This window comes from Lissotriton vulgaris, chromosome 7 (assembly GCF_964263255.1).
Source record: "Lissotriton vulgaris chromosome 7, aLisVul1.2, whole genome shotgun sequence".
Classification (NCBI taxonomy): Eukaryota; Metazoa; Chordata; class Amphibia; order Caudata; family Salamandridae; genus Lissotriton; species Lissotriton vulgaris.
The window spans coordinates 107,414,075-107,428,127 of record NC_141695.1 but is presented as its reverse complement, the minus strand read 5'-3'; the positions used below and the strand labels follow the sequence as shown (position 1 = coordinate 107,428,127).

Sequence of the window (14,053 nt, the reverse complement as noted above, 5' to 3'; positions counted from 1 at the left end):
GCAATGTCTTGTGTCCGAGTTACCCTGTAATTAGGAAAACCACAACATGGATGCCCACCAAGCCCAAAGGTTTTTTCTCCTGTGGGGGATGCAATATTTGCCCCTTGGGAAAGAAGAAATCTAAGAAATTCCAGTATAATACCAATTGTGAATATGAGATACGGCATTACATAAATTGTAATACAAGTTATGTAGTCTATGTGATTGGTTGCGGATGTGAAAAGATATATGTCAGTAGCATGGTACGACCATTAAAAATGAGAATTCAAGAACACGTACGTGCTATGAAAAACTTAATTTGAGATATCCAATGACATACCATATGAGGGAACATCACAAAGACAACAATACAATATGGGTTCAGGGTATTGATCACGTACCTCCACACCCTAGAGGTGGAGACCGTGAACCTACCCTACGTAAGAGGGAGGCATCCTGGATTTGCCGTTTGAGGTGCTTGAAAAAAGGACACAATACGGAGGATGAGATGCACTATCACTTGCAATGATTTAGTGTATAATGTCTGTATGAAACACTGTAATCTAACATACACGGATACGTGTTGTGCAACCATGTGCTTAAAGGTCTTGAGATTTTGTCTTTCTCTGTATATGTCTCATGCGCGCTAGCTATTCATAGGGGATCATTGTATACAAATGCCCTTGTGATGACACTGAAATGCTGTTGCTAGCGACAGTCTTTTAAAATGATACAATGAATATAACTGTCTTAATGTTTTGATGTTGGTGGATTTTATCTGGAATATTATTGTGACATTCTGTTGCACCCTTGCCATTGCGAGTCATCATACCCTATAATTCAAATTTCCCTTTCTTTTTGTGTAGGTAACATGGCCTGCCCTTTTCGAACTTTTATGATCCTTTTTTAAAAAAAATAGATGTACTATGCGTGCTTTTCATTTTCATTGAAGTGAGGTGATTTTAGTTGGTTCCACTTGACACACAAAACATGGAACATATGGTATTCCTTTTTAACAAATATTGTTGGGATTCATATGATATATCCCTGACCTGACTGCTTTAAATATTATTCATACCCAACAGGATTATTTGGGTGTTGTAAGCAATTAGGCACTCCAATCGGGTTGCTCCATGGCATGGGAAGGAGTAGAAAACGTTAAACAAACTAATGACATGCCCTCATTCTACTAATTATTAAAATCACGATAGATGTATTTTATTATATCCTCTTTATAATTAAGCCGTCGTTGCTTACGTATACGACATATATATATTAACAGCTTTCAATGATGTGTTGCAGCCAGTTCTTTTATGTATTTCCTCGCAAATATCGCCATGAAACGACTAGGCTAAGATGGCGGCCATTTCGGGACGCTAAGCCGAGGTATGCAATGTTCGGCGCCTTGCTCGATACACGTGACTCACATGATTTTACATTTAAATCCAAAGGCGGGCGGGCCGCCTTTTCAATGTCGGATTAGACAAACGCGTTTGGAAACCAAGACGCTACATTGGGGATTATGTATTAACCCAACAGGTACGTGCCTAGGAGGAGTATTACCACTTGAAATGGAGGCCCTTTTAAACTTTTCCTCCATTTTGCGTTCTGATTTATATAAACGTTACTTTTAAGTTTAAATATGTTAACGCGTTACAAACCAATAACAATATGGGTGGTTTGTTTACATAGCGGCGGCACACCTTTATTATATACATTTACGTCGGGCATATAAGCTCTCATTCCATCTGTGTTCATATTTGTAAAAACACCCTCTTCTGAACACTGAATATGATAACGCGATACAACGTGTGTTTTTTTGGTTTACAAAGCGGTTTATTTATTTATTTATTTATTTTATTTATGGGTTTGTAACGCGCCGGAATCATACCCGAAGGTGTATCTCCGCGCAGTGCTGTTTGAGGGTGCAAGGAGAGGTAGGCTCTAGTACTGGAACAGAGTGGTCTTAAGACTCTTCCTGAAGATTGAGTGGCTGGTACACTGCCTAAGGGAGAAGGGAAGGCTGTTCCACAGACGAGGACCCATAACAGAGAGGGCACGTCCTCCCTGTCTGGTCTTGCTGAAACGGGGAATCTGCAGTAAGAGCTGGTTACTAGAGCGCAGATTACGTGAGGGGCGATGATGGACACATTTTTCAGCTAGATAGGACGGCCCTAGATTATGCAGACTTTTGTGCACCACACAGCAGGTCTTAAATTCCACCCGTTTCCGGATGGGCAGCCAGTGGAGCAGTTTAAGAAGGGGCCGGGAGGGAGTTCTGGGGGGAGCATTTGTCACCAAGCGTGCAGCGGTATTCTGTACCACTTGGAGTTTGTTTAACACTCCTTCATTGGCCGCTAGGAGAAGACCGTTACAGTAGTCCAGGCGACTCAACACGAGGGCCTGAACCAGGGTCTTCCTCGAGCTGTCGGGGAGAAGAGGGAACACCTTCCGAAGGAGGCTGATGACATGGAAGCAAGACCCCACCGTGATGTTAACGTGATGTACAAGTGTGAGGTCGTGGTCAAGGCAGACCCCCAGATTTTTCACCACCTGTTTAGGGGAGGGGGCTTCTCCCAAACTAGTAGGCCACCAGTCAGGAGTCCACAAGATCTTAGCTTCCCCGAACAACATGACTTCTGACTTTCCCACATTACACTGGAGAAAGTTTTTAGCCATCCAACTGGCGACCGCCGTCATGCCACTCGAGAATGCCTGCCTTACCTCAGGGGTGAAGGTTTTAAAGGTAAACAACAACTGAGTGTCATCGGCGTATGAAATGGGTACAAACCCGTACGACCTCATAATGTTAGCCAAAGAGGCAACATAAATATTAAATAGCGTTGGGCTAAGACAGGAGCCCTGCGGGACTCCTCTAGTGATTTTAGAAGGATTGGAACTGAAGGTGCCCATGTTCACCTGCTGGGTACGTTCTGTAAGGAAGCTGGTGAACCACGCCAAGGCAGATTTTTCTAGGCCAATCTCCTCTAGTCTTCTTAAAAGAGTGGTATGTGATATGGTGTCGAATGCTGCGGACAAGTCCAACAGCACCAACACCACAGACAGACCCCTGTCCAAGGACATACGTATAGTATCAGTGACCGAAAGGAGAGCAGTCTCGGTACTATACTTTGGCCTGAACCCTGATTGAGAATGGTCCAGGCAACCGGTCCGCTCAATAAAACTGGAGAGATGAAGGTTGACATGTTTCTCCATCAGTTTGCTAACAAACGGCAAGAGGGAGATAGGCCTCAAGTTGGACATATCAGACCAAGGGACGGAGGTGTTTTTCCTTATGGGCTTAACCAGGGCATTTTTCCACTCCAGTGGAACTAAGCCTTCAGATAGCGAGCGGTTAATCAGGGTCTGAATAGTGGGACTAAGAACGTTCCCTATGAGATGCATCACTCGGGCAGGAACAAGGTCCGCCGGGCAACCCGATTTAATGGTCCCAATCAGTGAATTGACATCGTCCAAACTGATCTCAGGAATGCAGGACAGTTTAGTGGGGCCAGATTCAACAGTCTCGAGCTGAGGGCTTGGAAAGGAATCACTAGTATCGACCAGATTAGTGGATTGCGCAATTTTTTGGTAGATGGAGTCAATCTTGTTCGAGAAGAACCCAGCAGTGTCATCACACAGTTGTTGGGACACCGTCTCTGGACTTTCACAAGCAACAGGCTTAGTGAAGATTCGGAGAACCTGATAGAGTATTTTGGGGTCATTGCCTGCCTCAGATAGTTGAGTAATAATGTGTTTTTTACGAGCAGCTGTGATGTTTCTGTGATAGGATCTCATGGCAGAGTGGTAGCGAAATTTATCTGCTACAGTATGGGAGCTTCTCCAGGTCTTCTCCAACTTCCTACATACTTTCTTTTCTGCACGCAGTAGATCAGAGTACCATAATTCCTGCTTGCGGTTAGACCGCTGGTTACAGACTCTTAAAGGGGCAATGAGATTAACTGCAGTATTCAGAGCAGCATTGTATTTGGAAAGGGCCATGGCCGGGGTATCCGAGGTGGAAATGTCCGGGGAAACAAAAATGTCTTTTAAGGCCTCCACGGACACCTTGTGCCACTGCCTGCGCCATAAAGGGAGAGGGGCAGGTTGAGGGCGATCCTCAGTAAGAGTGGGGAGGGCGAAACCTATCACAAAATGGTCAGTCCACTCCACCTGTGTAGGAGGATGACAGGTCAGCATGTGCGAATTTGACAAAATTAAGTCGAGAGTGTGACCAGCACGATGTGTGGGGCCCTCATTGCACTGTTTGAAGCCCAAAGTTGCTAGATCTGCCAGCAAGGTTTGGGCTTCTACGTTGTCCACCAATTCACTATGGATGTTAAAGTCTCCAAGGAGTAGGAAGTTATTCCCCATGCTGATATGGGGAGCCAGCGTCTCCATAAGGATTGTAGAGGCATCTGTGCAAGGGCCCGGGGGACGATACATCAATGCCCCCTTCCAGCCGGGTTCCAATTTAGAGCTGATTTTGAAGACCAGAATTTCAATATCACTGGTACTGCATTGGTCCAGGATGGTGACGGTGGAGGTGTCCTTATAAATAATGGCTACCCCCCCGCCGGTCTTGACCGGGCGGTCCAGTCTAATTATCTTGTATCCCAGAGGGATCCCCAAAGTAATCGCTGGAACCAAATGGGGTTTGAGCCAGGTCTCAGTACAGAAACAGTAATCAGGGAGGGCAGAGTGAATCAAGTCCCAAACCTCCGAGTAGTGTTTCGGCAAAGATCTTACATTGCAAAGGACACTGTTCCCTGTAAGGGACCTGCTTCTGAGGTTCTCAGATAACACCTTGTCTGGTAAAAGTTTACTAGGGTAAGACTGGAATTGACAACTTTTGCACGAGAACGGACCTTCAGGGAGAGGCCAAGAATCCTTTAGACAGCCGGTGTGGGGAGTAGTCCACATATTACATAATTCGTATGGGGTGTACCTTATTCTCTCTGCTAGGTCACGGTTAAGCGCAGCTGATGTAGGGGCCATGGCCCCAGGCCCCGTTCGGTCACGGACGGGCACAGACGGGCTCCTCTCTGGCTCGTCTCCGGCGCGTCTCCGGCGCGTCTAAGGCGCGCCCCTGCGCGCAACCGCTGCGCGCTTGGGCGACGAGAGGGCTTAAATGCCCTGCCTGCTGCTGAACTAGAGCGCTAACCGCGCAAGAGGCTGGGGTGGGGTGACTGGCTCTTCCTGTCCCGCCCTCCGCTCAATGGCACTGGTTGCCGAGTCGGACCGGGGCGGGGCAGGGAAAGAATCGAGCACAGCACCTCTAAATGCAGGAAGCCCCAATGTGTCCTAGGTGCTCCAGGTAAATATTAGCAAACACGTTTATGAATATGTATGGCAGGCAACATCTCCATGTAACCATACACTGCACATTGTGTACTAGCAGGGGCAGAGCTGCTGAATGTCAAACAAACAAACAAAAAATGTTTTGGAAAAAATGTTTTGAGGAATATGCGAAATTTTAGGGAAATTTGACTGAACAATGAGTCATGTAGACAAAGTATTGATTACTCTTACTAGCTTGGATGTACAAATAATGATATTTCCTATTGAAATTCTAGGAGGCTCTCCTCTCTCTTAACCATCTTAGTACCATTATTTCCTAAGGTCAATCTATTGTTTGGATATTATTTGATTTAATTCTTAGGTGTGTTGATATATGATGTGATGCGGGAATGGCTCCCACAGCTTGCAATATTAGAATTTAAAACATAATAATGGCGCTGATACATGTGATTAAGATACAAAAATGCAATCTGTTTTATGAAATATGATTAGGAGATATTATATTAAATCAAATCAGATTATTTAAAAATGTATCTATTGCAAAAATGTAACAAGATTGATGGGTTGACTAATGATATGTAATATGGAATATGCAGGCATTTTTGCAAATCAACTAACAACAAAGATGTTACATGATGTTTTAAATCATCAAATGCTGCATTACTTACAGTAACCTTTATATGAGTGGGCACTGTTTTTAGACACTTATTTATATATGTATGTGTACTTGTTGTTTTTCTTTGTGGTACTTATAGTGGTTTTTGTATGTCTTTTTTGTAATTTACCGCCCTGAAGAAGTTCTGGTGACAAAACAAAACGCGTTGGCTGGGGTTTATAAATGGATTATTAAAAGAACATTGAATTTCATTTATCACGATTCAGCGTCTTTATAATGAGAATTGTCCAACGATTTACTAATCTCCTATGAACTGTGGAGACTCACTTTCGCAGCGGTGCTTTTTCATCTATGACAAAAATATAGACTTCTTTCCAAGTTTTTGGATATGCTTTTGGGACAGAGAGCATGTGAAAATTGCACGCTAGTTTATTGAGAATCAAATACCTTTGGTGATATCTGGATTGGTGCTTGAAATAAGAGTGGTCCACTGTCCAAACTGTGTTGTATCAAAAATTTGTTTGCCAAACCTTCATACAGTCTTGAATTCTGCTTGCTAAACCTCGTTCCAGTTCCAAAAACATGTGTGAATTCACCCCCAGCTACTCTGATGTGACAAGTCAATATAAGGCTGTCCAAGTACAATGTCTCTGCGTAGTGTTAAACTGCAACAGTGCCAAACGGCCTCAAAACACACTATTTGTTACTGGCGCTGTGTGCTGCTCACTCTCCCTTTGTTATTAAACACTGCACTGTCATACGAAGTCAGTAAATAACTCACAACTCTGTCCTCAGCAACCACCGATTTCTTCAACAGCAACACTTCACAAGAGTGAGTCCCAAGAATGCCGGTTTCTTGAAGCTGTCATCATCAATTTGGTTAATGTCAATGTCACAACACACGGGAACACCAAGGGGCTCTGGTGCTAGTAAGCTTTCACTGTATCCGAGCAACTTTCACTGTATTCAAGCAAAACACAGACCATCTTCTCTTACGCTTATTAGCAGGAAGCTTCCGTGTAACAGCTTATAGATTGTCTTCAAGGACACTTCTTCTTAACAGTACTGCTTTCAATAACAAATGACTCGTAGCTGCAGTTAATTTAAAAGTCAGTAGCTGCAGTTAATTTAAACGTCAAACATCTCTCAGCTTACAGCGGCAGTAATTATACAGTGGGTTTGTGACCTTGTGCTTGATCTGGCACTTATTTAGAGTTTAGGGCGACCGATTTCGGGGTCACTGGTGGGGTTTCGTAGTGCCAGGTAGCTTAAACAAAAGTCTATAATTCAAAAGTCTTTTACCTTAAATCAATCCATTTTCCTTACATTTTCTTCCTCATTCTAAGTTGCTCGCTGAGAATACTTACTCCTTGTAAGTACCTTAGTTTACTTGTAGGTAGTTTCTTGCATGCTCTAAGTTCTTCAATTGTCGCCAAAATGTTGTGAATAAAAGATGCGTAGTCATGTAGTTTCTTGAAGCTCCTTTATTCAAGTAAGATGGTAACAAGATAAACTGGAGAAAAGCCCCACCAGGAGCAGGATGGCTGCTGCTCAGCCCACTCTCTTCAACTGTCATTCCCCACACACACCAGGCACACTAACATTCTACTCACTCTGTCATCCAGCATTCAACATTCCACGCAGACATCACATTCATATGGCTGAGCAGCTAACAAGGAGATGACCCAAGCTACAACAGTTTCCTCCTTACCCTGACTAGAATCAAGGATTCCTATTTGGACAGTGGTGCCTACCTCTGCCAACTAGAGACCCCCAGTTCTAACATCTAGCTTCCACAGTTCTTCCTCAACCTGGGGGCGTAGGAGAAATGGCACCCTCCGGTGTCTTAGCGTGGTCGATTTGACTATGGGGTCGATATGCAGCTTGACCAGCTTTCCCCTGAGGCAGCCAAATACTTTGAAAAGCATAGGGAACTCTTTGAGGATGTCATGGGCGTGTAGGTCATGGATCTGATTGGCATAAGAAAACCAACTCCAGGTCCTCCGCTATGTGGCAGCTAAGGAGCGTACCCCTCTTTCCTTCGGTGACATGGAACCACGTGTGGATGCAGTGTCCCTCGCTGGCCACTTTGACCTCGATGACTCCTCACAGGGGAAGCAGATCAGTACCTCCGTACATATAGATCTTTGCTTTGGAGGGTGACAGCGGGGCCTTGGGGATAGCCTTTTATATTGGTCACTGTCCATGGCATTCACTAAGGCTCCGGTGTCAATGAGCACCTTGACTGTGGATCCTGCCACTGTGATGGAGCACATGGGCGGGGGGTCGACAGCGAGGGCCGTCCCGACCCAAGTACGACACTACGAAGACGTTTGTCGGTGTTTCTGCCCTGACCATACCCCGGCGCAGTAGAGTCCATCTGCTCCAGTGGGACTTCCATTGACAGTTGTCTGTCTGACTGCTGTCGATATTCCTCGCTGTCCTGAAGCATTGGTTCTAATTTTTCCACTCTGACACACTTTAGTGAAGTGATTCAGCTTCTCACATCGGGAGCAGGTTGTCCCCCTTGCATAGCATGGGCTGGCCAGCTGGTGTTCCACATGTTCCTTTTTGTGACGGTCTCCCGTTCCCTCGGGGCATTGACGGGTCTCTCTGAATTACGTCTACTCTCTCTTCCTTTATTGCCAGTGGTCGAGGTGGTCCTGAGGGGTTTGGATATCGGTTAAGGTCCACTTCCATCTCATCAACCCTTGCGTTCGACAGCTTGTGTGATCATGGGAGCGCCAGAATCTCGTCTAGCGATATGCCTAGTTGTCTTAGTATCAGGCGGCGCAGCGTTACTGATTTCCATCCCTGTATGATCTGTGCTCTGATCTCTTCCCGCTGGTCGAGGACTGCCCATGAGCTCCCCAGCTGCCTCAATCGTGCGTAGAAGACATCTATTGACTCCGTCTCCCTTTGCCTAGTTTGGCAGAGCTTAAACCTCTAGAAATTGGGGTAGATTTGAGATTCAAAGTGCCTGTTCAAGGCTGCCATCACTGCATCATAGTTTTCATTGGCCCCAGTATTCGATAGGGTTTCCAACAAGTCGTATAGCTACCCTCCTCCGTACAAATGAGTAGTGACCTTTTCACCCTTCGATCCGCTTCTCTTATCCCCATGAAGTAGTGCTCCAAACAGCTAATCCATCACTTCCACCACGACGTGGCCGTGGAAGGGTCTGTCAAGTCACTGAAAGGCGGCAGTGGAGCTGCTGTGGCATGGCCCAGCTGCTGCGGGGCTTGCTGCGAGGGTTGTTGATGAGTTGCCAGGACAGCAGCACCATCTTGATTCGGGACGCTCTTCTCCCTTGCTGAGGCACGAGTGTGCAATGTCGCCTTCGCTTAGGTTAGCTCGTGTTTGACTTTAGCACTGTTTGGTGGGGTCTAAACTCAGGGTAGTGGTGCAGTGTGGAGTCTTGCACGACTTCTGCCGTATCCATGTGTCCCTGAGGACTGCCCTCCTTGATCTTACCGTGCACGTTCTGTGCTTGTACGAGCCGATGCTTGTTTTTTTTTTCTTTTTAAAGCAGCAGCAGTGTAGAAAATAAACCTCCCGGCGAGATTTTCAACGCGAGTGGTCGCGTATGCTTGCGAGTGGTCGCGTATGCTGGCGACCTCTCGCAATGAGAAACTACCAGTCCTTATTGTGAAAGCTGCCGCTGGAGTAGAAATCTGCTCGAGCAGCAGAAAACGACCACTTGCACTGTGCAAGATGCAGTTTGCGCTGATTGCACAGTGCGGACAAGCATCCAGCACTGTGCAATCAGTGCGAACAACATTTTGCACAGTGCACTACGCAGTTCGCGTAGCTGCGCGTAGCTTGTGTAGTGTGAAGTGCACTTCGCGTAGCTACGCATAGCGCTACTTCGCAAACTACAGCCAGGGTCGTGACACCGTTGAAGTGACTGAGGGATTTAACCTCCTGCCATGTGCTCCCTCTGCATCACCCACTTAACCGGGGGCAAACGCCCTTCAGCATGAACTCTCTCTGATGAGTCATGCGACAGTGACTCAGGCCGTGCGCTCGCTCCCCGTGCTCCACTAACTTCACGGGCACCTCCGCCTGAGCTTCTCTGCACCGCAGCACTCGCAGGGTGGGCCCCCACATTTGGTGCTATCGCCGAGGCTTCGTCTGGCCTGGGGCAACACACCAGGCGTACGCTGTGTCAGACACGTGCCGCACTTCACTGCAGCAGATGGATGACAGGCTCGACCTGGCACAACAGAAGCGTGAGTGGGGCCCACCTCATCATCAGTGTAGAGTTTGAGGGCACCTCGGAACTCTGCGTGATACAGAGTAAGGGCTACTACTATACAGATCAATAATTACAACATGTACACCAGTGATACAGTGTGGGTTAAGACCTTGAGCGGTCATGCACCCTTTTATTTATACCATCAGGCGAGCCGGCCCTCTGGGTGCATGCACTGTAGCAACGTAGTATAGCGTGGGCCGGGTGGCTCCGTCACTACAGTTACCACTCACAGTCACCCTTCTGTTGGCCGGGGGAGGGGCATATAAAGTACAATATATAATGAATATCCTTCTAACTCCAACCTACAAAGAGTCAAAAGCACAGGAGACTTTAAAAAAACACACTGAACGCCTATGTTTCCCAGCTCTTACCAGTTCCTCCCGTGTGTCAATCATCGCCAGGTAGGAGTCGAGCTCAGCGCAGGAGTCTCTGGCATCCGTCCAGGTTCCTGCCGTTTCAGAGAAATAGAAACAGATGTTGTGGTACCAGATCCAGTCATTGCCACAAGGGGGGAGCACTGCACCGTCATTTCCATCCTCGGTTGGACTGCTCTGTATAACTTTGGCCTGGATCTGCTGCTCAGTAGGCTGGTTACTCTTTCGAGCTGTTAAAAGAGTAATTGAACTATAAATCCGGAATCATTCATGATAAGAAACACATGATACAGCGTGCACTGCAAATGAGTGTGTGTCCTGCACAATGACGAGCATTCAAACTCTTTCGAAGGAATAAAACCCGCCCTGGTCTTCCCTGGGTGAATTGGCTCGGTTTTTGTTGGTATCATTAGGGTACTTTCTGACCCAGTCAGTCCAAGTGTGTCCTCTGTACGAAGGAAGCAGCGAGCATATTAACAATGTGTCAAGTGGGAAAGCTACTCTTCTTTAAACACACCTCTGACCAAAAATGAAAACCAGAGGCATGTGTGGGTCATAGACGTAATTTAAGGGTCGCAGTTGAGACCCCTCGCATGCCCTTTACAACCTCTGAGCTCAGAAATCGCAAAGTAAATGACAGAAACAGAAGTGAAACGGGGAGCTCTCAAGCCCCATTAAGTTTACGTTGACCCACTAGAACTGGTACATTATACTTCTTTATCGAGTGTATCTCACTTCAACATTTATTTAGCAGAAAAATACATTCTGCAGAAGATGAGATGAACTCTCAAATTAATGCCACAGTTTTTACCCTGTAGGGGCATAATGAGAGTTCATTAGGGCTCTGGGGAGCTTACAGTTATTTTAAGGTTTAACAGTGGGTAGTGGTACAGGATGGTAAGGGATATATTAGGGTTTAGGGACAGATAGTTGTATAGGGGGTAATGGGAATTTTTAGGGTTTAGGGGTGGGTTAATGGAGGAAAACAATTTAGACTTCTGGGATGAGTAGAGAGTGATAATGGTAATTATAGAGTTACGTGGAAGGTAGTGTTATAGGTTGGGAATGATAATTTTATGTTTATGGAGGGTAGCAGTAAAGGGTGGTAAGAGTAGTTTAAGGGTTTAGGGATGGATAATGGTTTAGGGTTGTAAGGGAATTTTTAAGGTAGGGTGGGTAGTGGTAAAGGTTGACATGTGGCAAAAAAAGTCCTCTGCATGGGAAAGATCATGCACCCCTGCCCCGAGTACCCACTTGTACTAATGTCTAAATCCCTAATTCTCTTTTTTGTTGTCATAGGCAAACACAAATCATGCATGTGTGCCATGACATAGGCCTGTCTCACGTATTGCGGGGGATACCCATAGAACTACTCTCATAAGTGAAAGACTACCACCATCATCAGGAGTTAAGCAGCAGGAGTGTCTTAGTGACAGAAAACAGTGTGGCGATCAGTAAACAGTATGGCGATCAGTAGGTGTGAACAGGTCCTTTTTAGGTCTCACCTACGTAACGCGCATGCGTTGCATAGGAGAGACCTGTAGCCATCGCCACAGCTTTTGGGGCAACAATGTGCAAGTGTTGCATTGCAAGCAATGCAACACGTGCACATCGTGGTGATTTCCTTTCGGGAGCGCGCGGCGCCATATGGTGGTGCCATATGGTCATGCTCCCACAAGGGAATTCGCAGGCACCCTTCTCCTGATGCCACGCGAGGCGCACGCTTTTTTTTATTGCAGATCTCGCTTTCACGGCCGTGCGGCCAATGCTTGTTTGTTTTGCAATCCGGGACTTGTAGTCCTGATTTTACAGGACTGCACATACCAGGACATAAATTATTTTTGAAAAATAAAAATCCTTAAGTGGATGAACTGCTGTCACGTACCTGGGATGAGTGAGAGCTTTATTTATATTCTGTCCTAGTTGTGCATATTGGCGATTGCTAGTGGTATATTTGCTTTATTCACTATAAACGCAGGACTACAATACACAAAATGGAAAGAAGAATAAAAAGCAGCTGGTGGGCTTCTCTTTCTCGACAAGGGGCCAATTGAAATCCCATAGGACTGACCAGAGGAGAAAAACTGTTTGCCCGAGAGCTGAGGACCGCAAGAGCGTTGCTGTGTCGCCGCTGGAGGCGGAGCCCCTGTGGGTGTACCGCGCCGGTCCTTCATTGGACCGAGAGGGTTAGTGAACTACCCTTCCCAGCAGCCCAGCGACCAGGAAGAGGAGGCGGGACCAGAGAGCGCGCTGCAGGCGCATAAAATCAACGAGCCCCACCGGCAGAGCGGGGGACTGACCAGAGGAGAAAAACTGTTTGCCCGAGAGCTGAGGACCGCGAGAGCGTTGCTGTGTCGCCGCTGGAGGCGGAGCCCCTGTGGGTGTACCGCGCCGGTCCTTCATTGGACCGAGAGGGTTAGTGAACTACCCTTCCCAGCAGCCCAGCGACCAGGAAGAGGAGGCGGGACCAGAGAGCGCGCTGCAGGCGCATAAAATCAACGAGCCCCACCGGCAGAGCGGGGGACTGACCAGAGGAGAAAAACTGTTTGCCCGAGAGCTGAGGACCGCGAGAGCGTTGCTGTGTCGCCGCTGGAGGCGGAGCCCCTGTGGGTGTACCGCGCCGGTCCTTCATTGGACCGAGAGGGTTAGTGAACTACCCTTCCCAGCAGCCCAGCGACCAGGAAGAGGAGGCGGGACCAGAGAGCGCGCTGCAGGCGCATAAAATCAACGAGCCCCACCGGCAGAGCGGGGGACTGACCAGAGGAGAAAAACTGTTTGCCCGAGAGCTGAGGACCGCGAGAGCGTTGCTGTGTCGCCGCTGGAGGCGGAGCCCCTGTGGGTGTACCGCGCCGGTCCTTCATTGGACCGAGAGGGTTAGTGAACTACCCTTCCCAGCAGCCCAGCGACCAGGAAGAGGAGGCGGGACCAGAGAGCGCGCTGCAGGCGCATAAAATCAACGAGCCCCACCGGCAGAGCGGGGGACTGACCAGAGGAGAAAAACTGTTTGCCCGAGAGCTGAGGACCGCGAGAGCGTTGCTGTGTCGCCGCTGGAGGCGGAGCCCCTGTGGGTGTACCGCGCCGGTCCTTCATTGGACCGAGAGGGTTAGTGAACTACCCTTCCCAGCAGCCCAGCGACCAGGAAGAGGAGGCGGGACCAGAGAGCGCGCTGCAGGCGCATAAAATCAACGAGCCCCACTGGCAGAGCGGGGGACTGACCAGAGGAGAAAAACTGTTTGCCCGAGAGCTGAGGACCGCGAGAGCGTTGCTGTGTCGCCGCTGGAGGCGGAGCCCCTGTGGGTGTACCGCGCCGGTCCTTCATTGGACCGAGAGGGTTAGTGAACTACCCTTCCCAGCAGCCCAGCGACCAGGAAGAGGAGGCGGGACCAGAGAGCGCGCTGCAGGCGCATAAAATCAACGAGCCCCACCCGCGTCGCGGGAGCGCGCGGGAGCGCCGGGCGAAGCCCGGGCAAAGGGCGGGCCCTCTACGGCCCTCCAAGGCCAGACAAGGCTGGGCTGGGCCACGCT

At 48.0% G+C, this 14,053-nt stretch overlaps 1 protein-coding gene across 1 annotated transcript in view; it reads right to left on the bottom strand.

Annotated features, from left to right (window-relative positions):
* Positions 1 to 14,053, bottom strand: part of LOC147700924 (C-type lectin domain family 2 member E-like) — a 280,507-nt gene that overhangs the window by 129,236 nt on the left and 137,218 nt on the right. Inside the window, exon 3 of the mRNA XM_086928545.1 lies at positions 10,526 to 10,758. Coding sequence (XP_086784671.1) covers positions 10,526 to 10,758 — 233 coding nt within the window. The remainder of the gene's footprint in view (positions 1 to 10,525; positions 10,759 to 14,053) is intronic.